This window comes from Lissotriton vulgaris, chromosome 1_1 (assembly GCF_964263255.1).
Source record: "Lissotriton vulgaris chromosome 1_1, aLisVul1.2, whole genome shotgun sequence".
Taxonomy (NCBI): Eukaryota; Metazoa; Chordata; class Amphibia; order Caudata; family Salamandridae; genus Lissotriton; species Lissotriton vulgaris.
The window spans coordinates 794145038-794169138 of NC_141685.1; the positions used below are offsets into that span (position 1 = coordinate 794145038).

Here is a 24101-nt window from a genome sequence, read left to right on the forward strand (position 1 = left end):
CCAGTGAATAGGATTGTACAAAGACTAATGCCTTCCTAAATAGATATTCAGCCAATATATAAGAAGACCGACTGATGGAATAGAACATCAGGATGTCTAACTCTTGAAGAACTGGCGCAACCACTCCTATCTGCCCCCGTCCTGAAGAAGACCCGCTAGAGACCCATAACTAAGGTGTCCCAGGGTCGAAACGTCGACATACTTACAAAAAGGACCAGTCAACCATGTCCAACATAATACATCCATTGAATATAATTTGTTGGTCTTGAGTATCAGCTTAAAGAGAATTGGCCTCTCTAATTTATTCTTCCCCTACTATAGACCTTTTCACTCACATGTATATAGATCACTTGATGTCACGATGTCACATTTATCTCACATTATGTCACTTTGCTCACCAAACTGAATTGTTGCGCCGTTTTTGTAAATTTTATTGCATATTGAAAATTGTCAGTCGATAAGAAAAAAGAAAAAAGAGAAAACCATGAATGAGAAATGATTTAATGATTAAAATGTTGTACTGACCCTTTTTTTCAGTGTTTGGTTTTTGCACTTCATGGCCTAATAGAGGCGGCATAATAAGTAGAAATGTTATGCCTACATGGTAGTTAAAGATAACTATATAATTTAAAGCAATTTTGGTTGTACCCGAGGAGCCATTGTTGAAACTATTGCTAACAGAAACGGTCATTCCTCTAGGTCAAATGCCATCATGGCGTCTAACAAAAGGATAGCCACGTCTTCTTGGATCGTTGGTATCCGAGCCAAAACTCCATGTAGATGTCTTAAGTTGAGGAGATATTGCGCCCCGGCATAAACCCTGATTGATCTGGGTGGATTAGTGTCTTAAGGTGAGGTTGCAGACGGAGTGCTAATGCTTTGGCTAGTATCTTGGCTTCTGCATTTATCAGGGATATTGGGCGGTAGGATGAACTATTTAGTGGAGGCTTACCTGGCTTATATATTGCTACAATTGAGGCTAGGCGTTGATCCTTTGGTAATGTCCCCTTTCCAAAACTCTCGTTATACATATTAAGTAAGTGGGGAAGGATCGATCCTGCTACCTTTTCATTTATAGTTTTTAAGTTATTTGGGTTCTCTGAATTTTGTGAGAATGGCCTTTGATTCCTGTAAATTCTAGTGCTTTCATTGAACCTTCCTAAGTGAGAGAGCTTTGGATGAGAGAATAACCCTGAGATAATTAGTAGTTTAGGCATTACCATTGGAATTATGCATCAGGAAATCAAATTATGTGGTAGTTTGACTAATTTGTGCAGCAAAAAAAGGCAAATTATGTGATACATTTTGTGATAGTATTACTTTATTATTTTGCAATTTTTGCACATGCTAACACTGTACAGGCAAAGTTTTCACCTCATTGGTACCAGTTTCAAATCCAAATACAGTTATAATTTAAATGATTTTGTCGGAAATTACTTACATGGAGTTACTTTAGGATTCAAAAAAGAGGCCAACAGAAGGTCCCTTTGATGTGTATTTAATTAAAATACTCAACACACACATCTATATTGGTCCACATCAAGTGAGTTAGATATTATATCAATGAAAACAGTTTAAAAAAAAGCTTGGTGTTCTACAAAATTCAAATATGTGACGGTGCAGTGCTTGTGAGAAGTGCAAACTGAAATGAAAACTAAATAAAAACAACAAAGTCAACACAATGCCTAGTTCAAAATGTGATTGTGGTCCGTGCAAGCCACGGTATTGTAAGAGTGCTGCCAAATCACAAATTATAACATGCAAGCATCCATTAAATTAAGCATCAATGTTTTACCCTGGGCTTCGCCAGTGTAATCTCCTCCAACTTGATTGGCGGGCGTATCCACTTTATACTGTTCTGGTGAAGACACAGGTTTTCAACAAATCAATATGCCTCGGGTCGAAACGTAGAGACTTAATTTAATAGATGCCTGGATGTTGTAATTTGACAACACTTTTACAATTCTATAGTTTGCTTGGAACACAATTAGTTTAGTTCAGTTCATTAGTCTTTATTTCGATTATAAAAACCATAAAAGACATTACATTCCATTAAAAGTTTAAACAGATTAAAAATGCAAAATTGGGATCAAGTCAAGACAGAACTGACATTGATATAAAACAACCACAATAGGATGTTTGAAATTAAATAATATTAGAATAGATCAACATACTCAAATACACTATGAAAACAAATATTTAAAAGATGTAATTTAGGATATATCCAAGCATCATTGATTTTTTTTGCAAATACGAAATTATAAAGCCAGACGCGTGTGGCAATCGATAGACAAACGGCAACCCCAGTCTTTGGTGAAATCACTGAGCTCTACCTCAGGGCTCATCTGGGTAGCAAGTTCAAACTACCACGCATCCCATGAAATTAGTACAAAGAGAATAAAAACAGGTCAGTGATTGAAAATTAGTACAAAGAGAATAAAAACAGGTCAGTGATCCCTTAATTTGTTAACCCGAATCGCCTATGCTCAACTCAAAAATGTTGCCATGGCAACAATGATAGATGCCTGGGTACATGTCTGCAGGATCCTTAGGGCCTCCTTAGCAGATCTCGTGCCCAGGATGGTACAGATGGGTTTGAGCAATTTCATCCTGGGTGACCTGTAGGCCGGGCACACGAATAGGATATGGGCGATCGATTCGGTCTGTGCTAAACACAACGGGCACAATTATGTTGTTGGTTTAAACTATGTGGTAGTAAAACCTTCGATCGGAAGGGAACCTACCCTATACTAGTGGTATAGCTTCCTATCCAACGGTTTTAAAATAAGATCCCAATACGGTTCAAACCCAAGCTCATGTTTAATCAACAGAAAATCCCTGGTCAGAGGTGGCCTTGAGATGGAGGAAAACGCTTCAGCAGCACCATGTCCATTTAAACTGCTTTAGGCTCTTTTTTTGTCGGAAATGGACTTGCTTCAGGGTACTCCCTCAGTATGCTCTTCCCCATTTCTATCAGGGATCTTTTTATAAACTGCAGCCACTTAATCTTACTTAGGCAACCTACACCCCTGAAATCCAAGAGGGCTTTGGCAAACAGAGAGAGCTCAGGGTTAGCCCAAAACCTTCCCCAAAGAGCTATAGGCCTGAATCGAGCCAGATCTTTGATACAGATGCATCCCAGGTCCAAAAATAAGGGAACCAATGGAGTTGATTGTGGCAAGCCAATTAGTGCCCAGGTCCCCATCATTCTCGATAACTCTAGACCATCTTACTCTCCTCATGTCATTTGAGAGCAATACTTCTGATGGTATATCCTTTGCGAACTTTTTAGGGATGTTTGATAAGCCCGGGGCCTTGATTGTCAAGATTAGCTGGTCATGGTCGCTTTCTGTGCGTTCCTGGACCAGCATATCAAGAAGGGAAGGCCGTGATTCTAAATTAAGGAGAATAAAGTTGATATGACTACTCCTTGAGCCATTATAAAAGGTGTGCGTGCCCTTCCTGTCTGAAGGGGACCTCCCGTTCACCGCTCGCACACCCCTTTCCAGGCATAGCCCCTTCAGTTGCAAGGCAGCTTCTGTCCATTTTTTAATCAGGCACAGGTCTAGGGATGGGATATTCCACTGTGAATCCTCATCGGAACTTAAATTGCTATCTTCTAGGTCAAACGGTTTGAAGGTGCAATTGAAGTCTCCCATGATTAACAAGTTACTCCCACTCCTCTGGCTATCCAGGAAACTATCAAGGAGGGCGACTGTCTCAGAGCACCTCCCACCTGGTTGCCCTCTTGCATAGATGTTAATTATCAATGTATCTCGAACTTGGGCCATCTGAAGCCGTAGGACCATAATATCCAGACTGTCGATAGGGACCACCTCGACCCTGTAACCCATTTGCTGCCACACTCAACAAGTAAGACTGCCAATGGGTCTACCTTTCCGTCCCCCTTGGGCAGGTTAATAGAAATTTTAAAACCCGGGATGGTATACCTGATCAGTGGACCAAGTCTCCTGGAATGCCAAGAGGTCAAACTGTTCAAAAAAAGCTGCTGGATCACAAGATGCGTTTTGGGCAGAAGACTTGCAATATTCCAGGAGCCCACTATCATAACAGACTTTAAGTGCCCTTTGGGTGGACTTTCAGAGGATGGATAGGCAGGAGGTACGATCACAGCCGCCAGCGACTGGTCCACAGGAACAGTCGAGGGGGGTCGATCCTACTAGGGAAGCGTCGACCATGCCTTCCGGCGTCTCCACCATACTCTGTTCCACTTGAGTAAAGTGGGCCCCCCTAGAGAGCCAGGGTTATCACCTAGTGCATCTTGCTCTGTTGGAATATCCTGGGTTCTTTTAAAGAAGCAAGGTAAATTGCAAATAGGGGGACAATTACCATGAGCCTCAAGGACCCCAGATACCCCTGTCCCTGGTAGATCAGTGCAACCAGGTGCATCAAGTCAGTCAATGTCTTCTAATATGGAAAAGGCATCGAAGCGGATATTAAGGGGGACAGAATAGTTACGTTGACCATGTATTTGGGAGGTCCCTCTCCTCCCAACAGAACTAGTAGTAGCAAAGGATCGGTAGAAGTACCCCAAGGGGGGAATAGAGATATCATCCCTGGCGTCAAGGTACCCTGCCCTCTCCAGAATTTGCTGAACCAAACCAGGGGACCTAAAGCTTTGAACCACACAATCACCCCTGAGGGACTTTTGGGACTTCCCTACCCATGGTACTCTGCGGACCATTTTAAATTCAGTAAACAGTTGGTTTTTGATCCCTGTCCTGGAGCTCAGTAAGTGTAAAGCCTTGTTTCTCAGGGTTGACCAGTCCTCAGATGCCTGCGATGTTACCCGGGGACGTTACCTTGGACTACAATGTAGGGGGTCTCTTACGGGGGAAGGTGTAAAAAGTTAAAGGCATTCTGAGCACCCGCAGGGCGTGGTCGATGAGAAGAGCGTTTGTGAGACTCTCTCAAGACATGGTGTAAGCCCGATAAGCTAGTGCCTCCCCGGGATGAGGAGAGATGATGGCTATCAGCATGGGCTTTTTCAATGGCATTTGGAGCCTTAGTTGCAGACCCTCTGTTGTGCGGAATCCCTCCCCCCTGAGAAGAGCTGCCCCACCATCCATCTGTGCTCTGAGAGTGCTCTGGGTAGTGTGGAATAGGCCCTGCTCCATGTTATTAAGTCTATCCTCTATCAAACACAATTTTTGCATCAGGATGTCAATAAGGTTTGAAATTCCCTGCACTATCCGTGTGTAGAGTGTTTCCTCGTTGATTACAGGTGGGCTAGCAACAGCACGATCTGGTGTGTTGTCACTTACGGTGACCGAGGTAGCTTGGCTAAACCCGCTGTGCCCCCTTGAGGCTACCTTCCGTTTGACTCCCCCTGATGATTTGGGGATGGCCTTCGATGGACCCCGGCCTTTCCTTTTTTTCGAGGGTGGCTCCCCTTTCTCAGCCTGCGTTACTTTCTTTCCCCTGGTTGTAACCATTGTTATGCCTGAGTTGAAGTCTGGGCTGGATGGAATAGATGGAAATGGGGCATTGGGACCCAAGGTATACTGGCTTAGGGATAAGGAAGGTGTGGCAGAGGGGATATCTATGTGTGTTAAAAGAGAAGGGGGGAAAACTACCATTAGTTAGGGGCATTGGAGGTTCTAAGGATAACCTGCGCTCTGTTATTTGGATCTCATGGATCAGCGCAGATTCTGCCCGCGACAAAAACCCATCGAGAGTTCCCACCACCTCCCCACCCACACCTGCCTTGCGCTTGCAAGATGGACCAGCCCACACAGGAGGCATAGCAGTGGGTCAGAAGAGCTAAACAGTACCTTGCTATCAAGAGAGTCACCTGTACATAAGGTGGCCCAGCCCAGCCTCTGCCAGTCTCTGACGGGCTCAGACGGGCCCGCCATTGGTCCGGGCTTCGTCCGGGCGTCATCCTGCGTGCGTCCCGTGCCGTGGGGGTAGAGGCCGCGCTTTATGCGTGGTGACCACGCCTCCACCCTCACTCACGTCAGCAGTGAAGTTACTGGCACACCCTGGGGGCTGTAGTCCTCACCCAGGGAGTTGATCCGTCAAAGCAGTAGCGTCTCCCCTCCGTCGAGCAGCAGGAAACCAAAGGTAACTCCCAGCAGGATTAACACAGGATTGAACAGGTATGGCCAAGAAAGAAGCTCCACGCCGCGGGGGTAGAGGCAGCGCTCTATGCGTGGTGACTACGCCTCTCTTTCACTCGCCCCAGCTGTGAAGTTACTGGTGCACCCTCTGGGCTGTAGTCCTCACCCAGGGTGTTGATGCGGCAAAGCAGTAGCGTCTGCCCTCCGTCAAGCAGCAGGAAACCAAGGGGAACTCCCAGCAGGATTAACATGGGATTGAACAGGTATGGCCAAGAAAGAAACTCCACGCCTCGGGGGTAGAGGCAGTGCTATATGCGTGGTGACCACGCCTCCCCCTCACTCGCGGCAGCTGCAGTTACTGGTGCATCCTGAGGGCTGTAGTCCTCACCCAGGGTGTTGATGCAGCAATGCAGTAGCGTTCGTCCTCCGTCGAGCAGCAGGAAACCGAAAAGAACTCCCAGCAGGATTGACATGGGATTGAACAGGTATGGCCAAGAAAGAAGCTCCACGCCGCGGCGGTAGAGGCAGTGCTTTATGCGCTGCGACCTCACCTCCCCCTCACGGGAACGGTGATGGATTAAACCCAGCTCTTTTGACTGGGTGTGAGTGTTTGATTGATTCAGATACTCCGTCCATCACCATTCCCTTTTGTACCGCTTTTCAATCAATCAATCAATCATTGCATTTGTATCGCGCACTACTCACCCGGAGGGTCTCAAGGCGCTTCGGGAGGGGGGTCCGCTACTGCTCGAACAGCCAGGTCTTGAGCTGCTTCCTGAAGGCGAGGTGGTCTTGGGTCAGGCGGAGGTGGATCGGGAGGGATTTCCAAGTCTTGGCGGCCAGGTGGGAGAAGGATCTTCCTCCTGTTGTGGCTCTTCGGATGCGGGGGACGGCGGCGAGCGCCTGGTTGGTCGATCGGAGGTGGCGTGTGGGAGCGAAGAAGTTGAGGCGGCTGTTGAGGTAGCTCGGGCCTTGGTCGTGTAGGGCTTTGTGTGCGTGGGTGAGGAGACGGAAGGTGATTCTTTTGTTGATGGGGAGCCAGTGCAGGTCTCTCAGATGTCCGGAGATGTGGCTGCGTCGGGGGATGTCGAGGATGAGTCTGGCTGAGGCGTTCTGGATCCGCTGGAGTCTCTTCTGGAGCTTGGCGGTGGTTCTGGCGTAGAGGGTGTTGCCGTAGTCCAGACGGCTGGTGACGAGGGCCTGGGTGACCGTCTTCCTGGTCTTGGAGGGGATCCACCGGAAGATCTTGCGTAGCATGCGCAGGATGTTGAAACAGGACGAGGAGACGGCGTTGACTTGTCTGGTCATGGAGAGGGAGGAGTCCAGAATGAAGCCCAGGTTGCGTGCGTGGTCTGTCGGTTTGGGTGCGCTGCCCAGGGCGGGGGGCCACCAGGAGTCGTCCCAGGCGGAGGGTGAGGGGCCCAGGATGAGGACTTACGTCTTCTCTGAGTTCAGTTTCAGGCGGCTGGTCATCATCCATTCGGCTACGTGTTTCATCCCTTCGTGTAGGTCGGCTCTGGCGGTGGCGGGGTCGTTGGTCAGGGAGAGGATCAGCTGTGTGTCGTCGGCGTAGGAGATGATGTTGAGGTTGTGTTGGCGTGCGATGGCCGCCAGGGGGCTCATGTAGACATTGAAGAGGGTGGGGCTGAGCGAGGAGCCCTGGGGGACGCCGCAGATGACTTACGTGGCTTCCGATCTGAACGGTGGTAGGCGGACTCTCTGAGCCCTTCCAGCGAGGAAGGAGACGATCCACTCCAGTGCCTTCTCCTGGATTCCGGCGTTGCTAAGGCGCTGCAATAGGGTGCGGTGGCAGACGGTGTTGAATGCCACGGAGAGGTCCAGGAGGATGAGGGCCGCTGTCTCTCCATTGTCCAGCAGGGCCCGGATGTCATCGGTGGCCGCGATGAGGGCAGTCTCGGTGCTGTGGTTGGCCCTGAAGCCCGACTGTGAGGGGTCGAGGGATCCGTTCATCTCGAGGAAGGCAGCCAGTTGCTTGTTGACGGTCTTCTCGATGACTTTGGCTGGAAACGGGAGGAGCGAGATGGGGCGGCAGTTCTTGAGTACGGTGGGGTCCGCTGTTGGTTTCTTTAGTAGAGCGCTGAGTTCGGCGTGCTTCCAGCTCTCCGGGAAGGTTGCGGTGTCGAAGGAGGCGTTGATGATGTCCCGCAGGTGGGGTGCGATGACGGAGTCGGCCTTGTTGAAGACGTGGTGAGGGCAGGGGTCGGTTGGAGATCCGGAGTGGATGGAGTTCATCATGCGGATGGTGTCTTCAGTGTTGATTGGGGTCCAGGCGCTGAGGGTGGTGGTGGGGGGCGTTGGTGCGGTCGTGGGGAGCGTTGGTTGTGTGCTGAAGCTGTTGTGTATGTCAGCGATCTTGTTGTGGAAGTAGGAGGCAAGGGAGTTGCAGAGGTCTTGCGATGGGGTGATGTCGTTGTTTCCGGCGTTGGGGTTGGAGAGCTCTTTCACGATGTTGAAGAGTTCCTTGCTGTTGTGTGCGTTGTTGTCCAGTCGTTCCTTGAATGCTGTTTTCTTGGTGGCGTGAATCAGTTGATGGTGCTTTCGGGTGGCGAGCTTGAGGGTGGTAATGTTGTCCGGTGTTGGGTCTTTTCTCCAGGCTTTCTCGAGGGCTGGGCAGTTCTTCTTGGAGCTCTTGAGTTCGTCGGTGAACCATGGGGCTTTCTTGCTGCCGGGTCTGCTGGGCGGGGTCCTCAGTGGGGCGAGGTCGTCTGTGCAGCTGTTGACCCACTTCGTGAGGTTGTCGGCGGCCTGGCTGGGGTTCGCTGAGCTGGCGGGAGGGTGCTGGCTCAGGGATGCGGCGAGTTGGTCGGCCGTGATCTTGTTCCAGCTTCTTCGTGCAACCTGTTGCTGGTGATGGTGGATTGTGGTCCTTCTGAAGCTGAAGTGGACGCAGCTGTGATCCGTCCAGTGGAGTCCGGTGGCGTGGCTGAAGACGATGTCCTTGCTGGATGAGAAGACGGCGTCGAGTGTGTGGTCGGCGAGGTGGGTGGGGGTGGTCACCTTAGACGCTTCGACGTGAGTCCCTTGTTCACTTTGCCACTGGATTCAAGCAAGCCGGGCTGAAGACGGCTGGAATGCCAGGAACCGGTCCTCGGAAGCTTGTTTCCGGTCCAGGGAAGACATGGCTTGGCAGTTCGGGCTGGACTGTTCTCATGAGGCACAGGGTCAGACTGATTTGCATATAGCCATGTCTGAACTGGGGTGGCAGAGTGGGCTAAAGAACGGTGATGGATTAAACCCAGATCTTTTGACTGGGTGTGAGTGTTTGATTGATTCAGATGCTCCGTCCATCACCACCCCCTTTTGTCCCCCTCACTCGCTGCAGCTGTGGTTATTGGTGCACCCTGGGGGCTGTAGTCCTGACCCAGGGTGTTGATGCGGCAATGCAGTAGCGTCCGTCCTCCGTCGGCCATCAGGAAACCAAAGGGAACTCCCAGCAGGATTAACACGGGATTGAACAGGTATGGCCAAGAAAGAAGCTCCACAAACATATTTTGATCTAGGCATTGTGTTGACTTTCTTGTTGTTTTAAATCCTCACGAGCACTGCGCTGTCACATATTTAGATTTTTGGGAATACCAAGCCTGCGTTTTATTGTTTTCATTGATGTAATATATAACCCACTTGGTCTGGGCAAATTTAGATGCAGGCGTTCAGTTTTTTCATTAGATGCATATAATGGGTACCTTCTTTTGAGCTCTATATTGAATTCGAATTCATAAAAAAACTCCCCTTTAGTAATTGCTGACAAAATTATTTGAATTATAACTGTATTTGGATTTTAAACTGGTACCAATAAGGTGAAAGATTTGCCTGGACAGAAAATCACAGTCGTCTTAGCTCGTGTGTATTCACAGTAGTTTCTGTGACCACTTCATCACTGCCCCACACGCGTTCTACCTTAGCACACAAAAAAGCTCCCTTTTTCTCTGTGTAGTTATCGTAGAGTGGTTTCATTTTTAGTCAGTTCTACAAATTTAGAGAAAAGCCCTAGGTGTGCATGACAACCTGCACTTTTACGTTTGCCAGTTTGTGCACGAGCATAGTGCAGACACAGGCAACCCTCCCCATGCAAGATGAACATAGCATACGCAGTAATAAATAACCACACAAAACCAGGTTTGTTGGAAAACAGTTGCTGCAGGTTTATTTCATACAAGAATTATGCCAAGTGGTGGGTTAACTTACAGACGATCCAAGGGCAGACATCGGTGAATGACCTAAGCTGCCCTACCCGCTTGATGAGCCAAACTGCACCTTTGCCAACCCAATTGGTGCTGCTATTTATCTGGGGGATTTTGCCCCGTTAATTACAGTAGACCCCCAGTCCATGACCTTACTCATGCCTTTTTAGGGCAGGAGCATTACAAGGCAAGTCCCTGGTTGCTCACGCTTACAACTGCCTGAAGGACTAGCAGGGCGCTGATGTTTTCATCCAGAGTCCTGCCATAAAGACTCCTGGGGTTTGGCATAGGACACCCCTGCTGTACTCCTAGAAAGGGTACCCCTATGTACCAATCAGCCTCCGGATCATCCTGTACCTCTGCCTGCAACACAAATTAACATGTTAACATGTTCCCTACCTGGCCGCGCCCTCCAGCCAGCATGCTGGTATGCAGTATGGAGGGATACGTCGTGACCAAGAGGGACAAAGAGGAAGGCCAGTAGGCAGGGGCAGGTATAAGTACCTCGTCCAACCCTCGGTTTTCCGGAAGTGACACAGCCTTGGTGCCGGACTTTGGGGGACTCCCCAGAGGTCTCCACGACTAGAGCGCGGAGATGTGCCATATCACGTCACTGCGGTGGCCTCTCTTTTATATGAACACACTGCTTGCACCGCGGGCAGCCTCATAGTGCCGATAGAGGCAACCCTCCCCATGCATGATGAACATATCATGCAATGTAATAAATATTCACACAAAACCAGGTTTGTTGGAAAACAGTTGCTGCATGTTTATTTCATACAAGAAGTATGCCAACGTAGTGGGTTAACTTACGGATGATCCAAGGGCAGGCAGTGGTGAAGGACCTCAGCTGTCCTGCCCGCCTGATGAGCCAAACTTCACCTTTGTCAACCCAATTGGTGCTACCATCTACCTCGGGGATTTTGCTCCGTTAATTAAGGTGGACCCCCAGTCCATGACCTCACTCATGCCCTTGACCTTACTCATGCCCTTTTAGGGGCATTGCAAGGCAAGCCCCTGGGTGCTCAGGCTTACAACTGCCACAAGGAATAGCGGGTGCAGACATTTTCATCTAGGGTCCTGCCATAAAGACTCCTAGGGTTTGGCATAAGACACCCCTGCTCCTAGAAAGGGTAACCGTCAGTACCAAACAGCCTCTGGATCACCCTGCAACTCTGCCTGCAACACAAATGAACATATTAACATGTTCCCTGCCTGGCCGCACCCTCCAGCCAGCACTCCGGTGTGCGGTAGGTGGGGGTGATGGTGTGACCAAGAGGGAAAAAAAAAGGAAGGCTAGTGGGCAGAGGCAGGTATAAGTACCTCACCCGGGTCCTCTGTGTTGGGAAGTGACGCGGCCTTTGTGCCAGACTTGGGGGGACTCCCCAGGGGTCCCCACGACTAGAGCTTGAAGATGTGCCATAATGCAGCACGAATGTGAGGCTGGACAAGATGGCTGAGCAGACCTGTTTCACTGAGGCTGCGTGGCGAGCAAGCGAGAAAAGCCACCCACGGCATGCCGAGAGGGGACTCCCTGATATGGGACAAACTTGGAGAAACCAGAGAGTATGGGAATCAAAGTCTTACCGAATCGCTGCCGGAGAACCTTCGAAATCGTCGATGTGGGGGAAGCCTTTGAAGGTCTGCGGCACAGCCAGAAACTCTGAGGAGGAGACCAGACTGCGGTGCGTCACATTGGAGGGGCCCTGGGCAACATGCCCGGGGAGAGGATTAGGCGAGGAGGATGCCATTGCCAGGGAACTTTTAGCACGAGGCGGTACCCCCACCATGGCAGCTGCTGAGCTCCGAGCAACCGGAGGTGGGGAGCTGCAGCGGACCGCACCGGGATTCCGGCCAGGCCAAGAAACAGCACGAACGCGAGCCCGAGCCCAGCAGCGGTTCTAGAACGCAGCAGGACATAAGGCCGAAGCACTGGAATCGGAGGAGAAGATGCCCTCGGCAGAGATTGGGGAAGTTTGAGGGCAGTACTCGGCTGCGATTCCTGAAGCCCACGTGGGGCCGAACGGAGCAGCTCAAGTCCAATCCAGGAGGAACAGCTGCCATACCGGTGAACCTATGTAAAAGGGGAGGAGCAGGAGAAACTCACCTGGTGAATAAACTGATGGTCTTGAGAGCCGTGAACACCGGAGATCGGGGCTGCCTGACTCTAAGATGGTGGCTGCCTGGGACAGAGCCCAGAGAACAGTGATCTACTATTGCCTGCTGATGAAAGGCCCAGGCCCCCGCATTTCCTGATGTTGCTGCGTGCCTAGAATAATGAAGAGTGCACAGCTTTAACGGATTGGAGAGGCTCAGGTCATTGAGACTCGGATCCTACCATATTCTGCCAGAAACAGCCTGCCTTGAAAGAGAGTCAGCCTGCCAAACATCTCCCCACCTCCTGGTTTGATCTCACTGGAATACAGGAACTATTGAGGGAGGCATGGAACGCCCTGCAGCATGGTCTGAGGAACCAACTGGACAAGCGCCAAGGAGCAAGCACTGCTTGATGTTTGAATTAAGCTCCGGGTTTCCTAGTAACAACAGGACAACAGGACTGGTACGGCAGATGGAGCTATGATGAGCCCCCCCCCCCGGACAGTAACCATGAATATTGTACTTACCATGGAGGCTGAGCAACATGGCCGATGACGGTGGAGCTGTTTAGGCAGCTATGGAGGAGTTTGGCTCTGGTTCACCCCCTCGGCCGGCACCTACCCAGCTCACTCGAAACACTTGCATGTGGCTGAGGAAGACACCTAGCCACAACCTGACGTACTGCCGCTTGGTGAAGATTGCAAGCTGTTGCATCTGACTCTAGGGAGATGTCACATTTGGATGGCCTGGGGCCTTACTATCGAAATCTTGCAGTTACTTCTGACTCGACAGGGGCATCTCATACTGACCTGACATCCTGCACTATGCGAAATACCAAACCTATTGGCATAGCCCATCCTTATTCATATTGTAGAGCCAGTACTTTGAATTCAGGGCCAAAGCGCAGGGAATGCCAAGGCTGCCCGCGGCCCCCCCCCGTAGGGGACCCTCCAACAGGGTGGCCGCCTTAGTGCCACAGGAAGGCACAGAAGTCTGCTGATAACACCTCTCGGGAATGTCTTTATACGATATCCAATCATCAGAGGCCCTTAGACAGAAGTTTTCCGAGGATGGCTAGCTTTGAAGCCGAGGAGACACATTCTGGCGTGACACTGACGTAAGACCCAGTCTTCAAAACACCAAAATGGACTGCAGTCTGCAGGTACTTACTTTCCGGCTGCCCACTGGCCCAATTCACGCTAGTCGCTCTCGGCCAATCTGCAGTTATTATTTATGAATGATTGTTGTCATTCAAATTGCATGAAAGAAACCTTCCTGGGCTTTTCTCTTTATCTAAAAAACTTGTTAAAAGAAGGAAGGTGCCGCCGACACAGCCTTAGTAGGTCGTCAGTGGAGCCCGCACTTAACACACTACATTTAAGCCAGCACAGTGCCTCGTGCACTGCAGTTGTACACTACACTACACGCACTTTGGAACTTTCAGCCGGGCAGCGCACCTGGTTGGATGCTGGTTTCGTTCCAACGGTGACGTCACAAGCACCTAGTTCTGAATCCAGGGTGATGCTGCGTGAGGTCCAGGGCCAGGATGGAGTAAAGTCCACGGAGCATTGATCATGGGAGAGCGAGAGGCTGGCTCCGGACGGTGAGCGCGGACACCTGGGCACCGCAGGCCTGCTCCTTGGCGCCAGTGTCTCAGCATGAGGTCGCTGTCGTCGGGGGTTGCCCGGCAACGCAGGAGGGTGCTGGGCCTGCTGCTTTTCTGCCTTGTCGCTTCTTTGATTGCTTGGTAAGTCAATGTCATCATCAGTACTAGGACTCGATCGAGTAACGAGTGCGATCGTCCCTGGATCTACTCTCTGCCGATTGCGTCGGCCAGAGGTTGGTGAGAAGATGTTTGGGAGCTCCAGTCGCAAGAAATAACCTTTAGTAATTATTAATGTGCCTTCTCTTTGCGTTACGGCCAAAATCCTTTTTTTAAAGATATTTTTAATTTCCCCTTGGTGGTGATGAAATAAATGTGGGGAAAGAGGTGTTGAGTATTTAACCCTTTGAGTTAAAATGATGTATTTCTTATTGTCTTTTTGATTGGCAGGAATGTGTTAATGTTGATCTCCCAGATGGTGAATAGAGAGAACTGGTAAGTCTGTGGCCTTCTTTGTTTCCCGTGAAGCGACGAGGGCCTGACAACATGTGTAACTGTACGTGTTTGTTCTCTTCACTCTCGCCAGCCATGCCAACACCACGTGGACCCTCCAAATCATGGAACTACTGGAACAGCCGAGAATATGTGCTGTCGACGGACCCCCGCTGACGGATCCATTGGCGCACTGCGAGATCGCCATTGACCTCAATTCTCAGGAGATCAGGTCAGCTTTGCCAGTGAACATTTTCGACGAGGTCTTATCCATTTTATTTTGAAGATACTTCCACTCTGAATGTTGGTGACGACTGGAACCGCTTCTCATCTTATTGAATAACCAAATCAAACACACTTAAAGAGGGATACAAAATACTAGCATATAAGGTGTAATAACGTGTAGATCTAACTTCAATACCAAAAGTAAAATTTTTCAGTTGAAGAATAGGTTTATTGAAATGATTAATATGAACATAAAAACAATACATCGTACAAGTAGTCATTTGTTAATGCATAAATACAAGCAAGCGTAATAAAGAATGATAATGGTATACAATCCCCGTTAAAATAGTAAAAAGATAATATAAAATGATATCAATACAGTCAAAGATTCACAAGAATCATTAATAAAAGTACATGTCAAAAATACACAATTTAAAAGATGTTATCGGAAATGATAAATTAAGCATGTTTAACTACAAACACTAGGAGGTCAAGGAGGCTTGGTAACTTCTAGAAGTGAGGGAGCAGGTGAAGAAGTTTTCTTCACGGTATCATCTAGAAGTTGTGTGAGGGGGCGCCAGAGGTGTAATCGTTCATGTAGCAAGAGATAGGATGAACGAGTGCTGTATCGAGGCAATGGTTGTGACATCCAGCATACCACCAAGCTAAAGAAGACAATTTAGAGGAGTCTTTCCAATTTTTCGTTATCTGCTGAAAAACAAAAGTACAATTTTAAAAACAAACACATTCTTAACTTTTTCTTACTACTTAAGTGACAAAGGTTTGTGAAAGTCCTGGTATTCTGTTCAAAAGACCTCTCTAGGCCCCATTGCTATGTCTGTTGGTAACACAATATCTTTCTTCCCACTGCTCGGAGATCTCAAGACTTACTCATTATGAGTGACACACATTTGGAGATGAGGTGCGCTGTCTCTCACAGGCCGAAGGCTAAATATTGGTCAGCGGAGCATGGGAGGCCAGGTGCTTGAGAAGTGCTAGAACCTGAATCCTTTATGCACCTCTGTACATAGTTTTGCTTTATGCCGTTTAGCTTGTGAGAGTGGTGGAGGCTTCAGGAAGCCGTTCCACAAGGGAAGCTCTCCTCCACACCCCTTCAGCTACACACGTGGTGCAGAGTAGATTTTGAGAGCTTTGCAGTCTTCAGGTAGCTGTTTCACTACAACATAGGCTCTCCTTCAGACCACTTTGGGGCCATGAGGAGCCATTGTGTACCACTTAGTGTGCTGGTCTACTTTTGTAAGCGAGGAGCCTGCCTTGCTGTAGGTTTAATTTTATTTCGTTTATTTCGAGTTTTTATTGTATTTTTTTCCTGATGTTACTTCTGTGTTGTCACTAATGTAGAAGATTGTGTGCTATCACTTCCAGTGATGTCATCAAATATGTTAATGAATTCTATCTTCTAAATATTTTCTTTGGTAGGATGAGAAGGAGCCTCCCACTTCTCACCCCATGGCTGGCTCCCATTGTCTGGGAGGGGACCTTTGACACCCAGCTCTTGAATGCCCAGTTTCCGTCAGACATGCGCATTGGCTTGACCATCTTTGCTGTGAAGAAGTAGGTGTTATACTATATTATGCCCATGTGTGTGTGTGATTTATTACCTTCTGTCCTCCTTATCACGCTGGAACTGCTCAGCTTTCTTCACTATGGTAGCAACATTATCTCGCTGACTACGTTTATTCTGTCTGATCTCTTTCTGTCGGGCTTCTTTGCGCCACAACCGAAAGGCATCAAACATGGCCGGCCTTGATTTACGTTCGAACAACTTCATTTCTAGATTATCTAAGATCGACGCCTCGAAGCTACCGTGAGGTGGCCAACGAAGGTCGCCGTCTTTCTTTGTATATGTAATCCAATAATCGTTAAAGGTAATCGGGCCTAGCCCATGTTTGCTATACAGGTCATAAGTAGGAGTCCCAACCGGAGGTATCGGACACGAGTCCTCCAGTCGGGAATCCACACCACAAGGTCTAAAACAACTAAACAAAGTACTGCGACCAGGCATCTTGCACACTAGCCGAGTTTCACAAACTTCAAGGGTTACGGGATTTACCAAGTCCCAGCAAAGAACAAAACCCTCGGTTTTTGGCGGCTGCAGTCGTCAAACAATACAACAAAGTACGCTAGCAAAGTGTCACCGACAAAAACACTCACACAGCGCTAACAACAAAAACCCTCGCTAAAGTGTCAACAACCAAGAACTATGGGAGCGACCCACAAATACTTAACTCAAAAATCGATGGCGTCTCCAGGAAGGCCCGTCAATCGTCTCGCTATACCAAGGTCTACGCCAGGCGCCAAAACAGGTCTACAGTCAGGGCAGCAGTCCGTCGCAGCCGTCCGGAGGCGGGAATCTTCGCGGGAAAAGTCTTCGGGCCACTTATTTCGACAACAGGATCGATGAAGCGGAGTGCACCTTCCCTCAGAGATTTCACACGAAGTTCCTCACGATCGTCGGGCTTGGACCGGTACCACTGATGCAGCCCCACGTTGGGCGCCAACTGAAGGACTGGGTTCTTTAAGACCCAGCGGTGCCAGGGCACAACACCTGAAACCTTCGTGGGTAACCTGCTCCGGCGTACGAATCACAGAGACACGGGACACTTCCTTCGACGTCAAAGATTCAAGGTTTATTTGCTGCAGGGAACACAGAGATCACGACAAGTACACAGCGTGCAACTTGGGGAGACTGCTTCAAATTGGTTCTGTGGATCGCTCCTTTTATACAGTTTTTACCCATAGGATAACATTGAACACAAAAGTTTACAACCCGGTTCCCACAATTATCCCCCAGAGGGGTCGCTTTGGTCACTTTGAAACACACGAGGTCCGGAACATAAGTGCGGAAACATTTGGCGGTTCCCAACTGTAAAAACCATCTTCCCACCATTAGCAAATTCCAATCAGCAGTAAAATAGATCGAAATAGGAACGAGGACAGGTGCAGAGGAAGACGGAGACAGAGGGGAGATCGGAAAGGGTGTAAAAGGGGAGGTATCGGGAAACACGAGATACAGGCATCAAAGGGACGTGCCTAATGAGATGCACGGCTGAGACAATAAGTCCGTGCGGCAAGATGAGCCTCGAGCGGCGCCATCTGCCTTACAGTAGCATCCCCCTCGTCATAAAGACACTTACAAAGAACATGTGTCTTCCGCAAATATCTTGGGAGTCCCAGGGTCGCGAAGCGGACAACGTCCGTTCGCTGGCTACTTGAGGGCAAGAGACAAAATGGATGCCGTATCTAAGATGGAACCCGTGGGTACAGATGAAAAACCCACATAACAAACGAACGGTTTAAGTTAGCACAGCGAAACTGCGCACACTTACTAAACTCATCATTTGCGGTTCATAGATACCAGACTCGACGGTATTCGTGCGAGTCGAAAACACCACTTACAATTGTCACGGAACCTCAGGGAATAACATACTTCTTCCGCAATTACCGGCTCTGTAATGCACGTTTTTCCCAATTTCCATAGCCTATTCTGCTTACGGTTTCCACCTGCTAAACATTAGTGGGAATGCAGGTGGTTTTTCCATTAAAACTTGCAGTTATGGAAGGTGATAATTCTATAGAAAACCTGCATAATTACCACTTGTCCCAATTTGAAATGAGGCCTGAGTGTGCTAGCTCCACCTACATTGCTCTACCATTTTGAATTTGGCATAGAAGAGCCATTGTAGAGAGCAGATAAATGAGAGTTCAGACTTATACCATGGCCTCTCAGATGACATGTCCTATGAAAATAATGCCTTTTAGCATCTAATGGAATGAAATGGTGTAGAATATTTTTTTTTAGAAATAATTTTTTTACAGAACCTGTCTCAGACTACTGTTTACAGTAAAATATTATTAGAAGAGAAAATGCAACCTCACAAAACATGGGTATCAATGAAAGCGTAACTAACTGAACAGAGTTTGCCTTGACTGTTTGCAGAACAAGAAAATATTCCATTGTTTCCTCAGGAAGTTTGTCCACAGCAATGGCCGCTCCACCACCTGAAAGCTCCGTTTTAACCTTTAGGAACTGGATTCATGGATGGCTTCAGTCCAGGGCCCAGATGTAGGTAAATGCATGTTTGCGATTCCTTAATATCGATTTTTAGGGAATCGCTATTAAGGAATCGCAAAATGCCATGTAAGGAGCAATCGCAATATTTTTTGCGATTCCTTAATATTCCTAAATTGTGAATCGCAAATTGCGATTCGCAATTAAGTAATACCTTCCATTCATTAGGATGAATAGGAATTGCTCCCGCAATTTGCGAGTCACCAAGAGGCACTCTCAAATTGCGGGCGCAATTTCAAGGGTTTCAGGGTTCCAAATGGACACCCTGTTGCACCCCTGAAATGTACATGTGTGCTGTATGGGCGCACATACATGCCCTAAGGGCATGAATGTGTGCCACATGGCACTTAAAAAAAAGCAAAAAAGTGCTTTTTTAAAGTAAAATTGCTAATTACCACCAACATGAAGTTGGTGGTAATTAGCGATTCCTTAAGGCTAAAGTGCACTTTCTTTTGTGCTACTTACATTGCATTTAAGGAATTGCAATTTCCGATTCCTTAAATGCAAGAGCAAAATAAGTAATCGCAATTTTGCGATTCCTTATTTTGCTAGTAGGTTTCAACTTACCTACAGTGCTTGCTGCCAAATAGCGATCACAAACGCTGAAATTCTGCGAATTTCAGCGTTAGCGATCGCTATTTGGCCACCTACATCTGGCCCCAAGTTTCTAATTTCAGAAGATGTTGAAAGACTTCTCAAGGAAGACCCGAACAATCCGAACTTCCAGAACTATCCTTTGACCTGACCATAGCTCACTGGGTGGATGTTCTTCTGTGTGTGCGAGGCAAGGTAGTTAGGACCTTATTACAACTTTGGCGGTCTTGACTGTCCCCGCCGCAGTCCCAGGAAGACCAGCAAGGCCATGGTGAGTCTGCCCACCGGATTACGACATTAATCCAGGGCAAGCGGGTGGTGCTGCGGTGGTCTTACGGCGGTAATATGTTAGCCGCCGCGAGAGAGTCTGCAGCACATTCCTGCATGGTGTGGCATACACTATGTCATGCATGCCACACCGGGCAGGAACAAGAGAGCAATTCCAGGGGGGCAGCTTTCCATGTTACTTGGGCTGAGTCATCTAGGGTAGCCACTAGAGATTAAGCTTGGCCAAAAGAGGAAAAGATGGCTCTTCTTCGAGCACCCAAACTGGATAGGAGATGTAAGGTAGAACCTCTGAGGTGAATGTGCTGGCAACACACAGATGGGATATGGTTACAGAATGTATGCCACTATGCTAGGATAGGTCTTATGAAGTACCATAGGTAGAAACTGTTCTTGGTGGAATCTGGATGAAGGGTGGGTTTGTATTTTATTTCGACCCAAAGTCAGAAATATGCTCTGCAGAATTTGTCTCCATTACATTATTGTATTGACCCACATGTTGCTTTGGTTCACAGGTATGTAATGTTTCTCCAACTCTTCCTGCATTCTGCTGAGAAATATTTCATGGTGGGGCGCAAGGTAAACTATTACATCTTCACTGACCAGCCGGATAAGATCCCCACCACGTCACTTGCTCCAGGGCGCTCTGTCGACATCCTGCAGATCTCTGCCCACAGTCCTTGGCAGGAGATCTCCATGCGGCGAATGGAGGCCTTGAGCAGCATGGCCAAACAACGCTTCTACGGCGAGGTACAATACCTGGTGTGCATGGACGTGGACATGGTCTTTGGTGATAGTGTGGGAGTGGAGATTCTGGGAGAGCTTGTTGCCACACTGCACCCAGGCTACTTCAGACTTCCGCGATCGCGCTTCCCATATGAGCAGAGGCCTAAATCAAGGGCCTACGTCAGTCCATCGGAAGGGGATTTCTACTACATGGGAGCATTCTTTGCTGGGACTGTAGTGCAGATCTACAAGTTGACTGACACCTGTCACCGTGCTATCATGGAGGACAAATCACAAGCGATCGAGGCGGTCTGGCATGAAGAAAGCCACCTGAACCGTTACCTGATTCGACATAAGCCAACCAAAGTGCTCTCACCAGAGTACATGTGGGACATGAAACTGCCTCATGGAGACCTGCTGGAAAAGAAACGTTTTATTGCAGTGCCAAAGGACCATGACTGGATACGGGACTAGTGGTGCAGAGATGGCATCACATGGGCAATGGAGCAGTAAAGGGGAAGGTGGAATGGTTACACCACCTTGACTGAAGCCTTGGAGGTCTATTGGATGCTTAGAAGTTGTGGATTACATACAAATTCAGATCTTTGGTGCACAGAGTGAACGTAGATTTAACATCCAACAGTGTGCCATATATTTTTGTAAAGTAATTGCGACTTTTGTTTCAACAGTCTAACACACGTGGTTTGTTAATGGTAATGAAGAATTACACAATAAAATGAATCCTATTTATTTGGCCATTTAATGTCTGTGCAATTGGGATAGAAGCAATTTAGGATTTATCCTAATAGTTTAATTCCTTTTCTGGTACGTTAGGCGTTTGAGATGAATTTTATCACACAATAGTGGTTGCAGTGCTGTATAACAGTCCAGTAGAGGGGAAGCTAGGTGAAAGTGTAACATGTTAAGGTGGAGGTAGTGGGGTGTTCCAATGCAGTGGAATCTCTACTTGAGCAATTCATGGAGGAAATTATATGGGGTGGGCGTAATTTCGTATGACTCAATCATGCAGAATTACCCCAAATTCTATGAGATTATACGGAATTATGCAAGAAGAGCAATTCTGCACTTAGTACTATTTTCTTAGTACAATAATACCCTTTGCACCCATAATGGACAGGGGGTGCATTTTGTATTAAGAAATAGTGCTAACTGTAACAGAACATGAATAGCAGCACGAGCAACGAGCAGCAGCTCACTAAATGTTCGCTTGCGGCATGATTTTCCCTTTACTTACTCCTGCCAGTAAGGGATAGTTTCTTAGCCCAGAATGCGCCCTCACATCCAAAATGGAAACAAGGATGCATTTTGGCTAGGAAAATATTTATTTTATTTTATTTTATTTTTATTTTAAGTGTTTTATATAGCGCTGGCTAGACCCGGAGATATCAGAGCGCTTTACATGAGGATACACATTGCTATAAAGTTACATCAGTTACAAGTTACATCTGTTGCTAGAAACATTTAAATAGCATGGAAGACTAAATAAATGGTGCGGATATGGCTAGACTGAGGGCCTTAGTGGAGGCCACCTAGGGAAGGTGTGGCCCAGTCATAGATTTAGAGAGTAACTTGGTCCTCTTGGGGGCGGAAGGATGGATGTTTAAATCTGGATGCAGGCCAGAGCACCCTCTTTCTCAGGCACTTGCCTGGTAATCGAAAATAAAAGGGACACTGGAAGTGAATTGTCACCCGGGGACGGCGGGCTGGACGTAGACGGTTGCCAGTAAATAAAAGAAAAATGGTGCACCGGAGTGAAACGTCACCCGGTGGGTTGGAAGCAGATGCTTACCCGGAAGTAGAAGGTAAAAAGGTTACAACTGGAAGTAAAAGGTCACCTGGCTGGGCTGGAAGCAGATGATACGCTCGTCCATGGGCTGCGGCAATTACAGAGCACTGAATGTAGGGCACGGTGCGTATGGTAAGGCACACTGACAGTAGGCCACAGTGCTTATGGGTACGAGTAGGAGCACTGAATGGAGGACACAGTGCTCGTGGGTATGCTAAGGTAGGTACAAACTCAGTGAGTAAAGACAAGAAATGGTGTGCAAGGATCACTTGTATGTTGGAAAGTGTCTAAATAAACTGCAGCCTCAATTCTTCATAAAGACTAACCAGTGTGGTGTGAGTTTGTGTGATCCGGGAGGGGGACCAAGTGGACAGTGCCTCTGCTAGACTTCCAGAGGCTGCCTCCTAGAATGTACAGCCGCAGCTCACCTCTACTGACTTTGTGGCTGTGTGACTGATGCAAGTCTGTATGTCATGGAGAAAGATTTGCTGCGCACAATCTGACTTGGAGTAACCCAAACCCCAGAGTGTAAATGCCGTTCAGCTAGATACAGCGGCCCTTCACATGGTGGCCCTTTAGTGCCATTTGGGCACTAACCCACCCCCCCTCTAATGCCGGGACTCAGGGAGGAAGCCTGGCCTGTGGCGCGCTAGGGGCGTCACTTCCGGTGCGCCGAGGAATTGTGGTTGTATATATGCTTACTCCGCCAACGGGGCGTCCTCTGTGGGAAGCAGCTACAGCTAACCTGAAGGACTCAGACAACTCTCTCTGGAGAATGACCCGATGCTTGACTGGGAAGAAGGAACCAAACCCACCGATAAAAGGGAAGACTCACTTGGCATGCAGAAACAGGGACAAGGCTGAGGTCTTCGCTGACACACTGGAGGCATCCTTCAGGCCTAACCAGGCAAGCAGACTGGCAACGGAAGTCGAGCAAGAAGTCACCAAGCACCACTGGGAGCACCCACCAGAAACAGAAGCTGCAATCATTGAGGAAGGCTCAATGGGCGAATTACTGGCCCTGGTAAAGACACTAAAAAACGGCAAGGCACCAGGAAAGGACAGAATAGTCAACCAAGCCATCAAGATGCTCACAGATACCGCAGTGGATCATCTTGCTGAGATATTTAACGCGTGCATGCAGCACCAGTATTTCCTTAACACCTGGAAAGAAGCAAGAGTCGTCGTATTCCACAAGGCTGGGAAACCACTGCGGGATCCTGCAAATTACCGCCCCATAAGCCTCCTATCTGGCCTATCAAAGCTCTTCCAAAAAGTTATCCTCGCCTGTCTTGTGGATTTTGCGACAAGCGAAAACCTCCTAGCCAAAGAACAGTTTGGGTTCCGGAAAGACCACTCAACCAATCACCAACTCCTCAGAGCTGTGGACATCATCAGCCATGGATTCAACATCAACAAGTCTACTGGAGTAGTCTTTCTGGATGTAGCCAAAGCATTCGACCGAGTATGGCATGAGGGACTGCTTTACAAACTTATCAAGCTCAAGTTTCCAAGCTACCTGGTCAAGCTGTTGTCTAGCTACTTCTCAAAACGGACCTTTCACATGGCGGTGCGAGAAGATTGCTCATCGCCACGCCCAATTCTTGCTGGAGTGCCTCAGGGATCAATCCTAGGACCATTCCTCTTCAACATATTCACAAACGACATCCCCAGTGACCTAAAGAAGACTGATCTTGCCCTTTACGCAGATGATGTTGCAGTCATCTCCCAATCCTTCAGTGATAAAGAAGTGACTAAGAACCTTGAGACATTGCTCTGCAGACTCTCAGAATGGTACAGCGACTGGTAGATCACCCTGAACACAAGCAAAACCACAGCAACATTATTCACCAGGAAGCTGAACAGGAAACATCCACAAATCCTCCTCAATGGG

The 24101-nt window shown here is 48.2% G+C and overlaps 1 protein-coding gene across 1 annotated transcript; it reads left to right on the forward strand.

Annotated features, from left to right (window-relative positions):
- Positions 1 to 14040: 14040 nt before the first annotated feature.
- LOC147747845 (histo-blood group ABO system transferase 2-like) lies at positions 14041 to 21143 on the forward strand. The gene is made up of 5 exons (XM_086936371.1): positions 14041 to 14129; positions 14436 to 14480; positions 14572 to 14709; positions 16143 to 16277; positions 20190 to 21143. The coding sequence occupies exons 1-5, from the start codon at positions 14041 to 14043 to the stop codon at positions 20872 to 20874; spliced, it is 1092 nt and encodes a 363-aa protein (XP_086792497.1). The 3' UTR covers positions 20875 to 21143.
- Positions 21144 to 24101: the final 2958 nt, after the last annotated feature.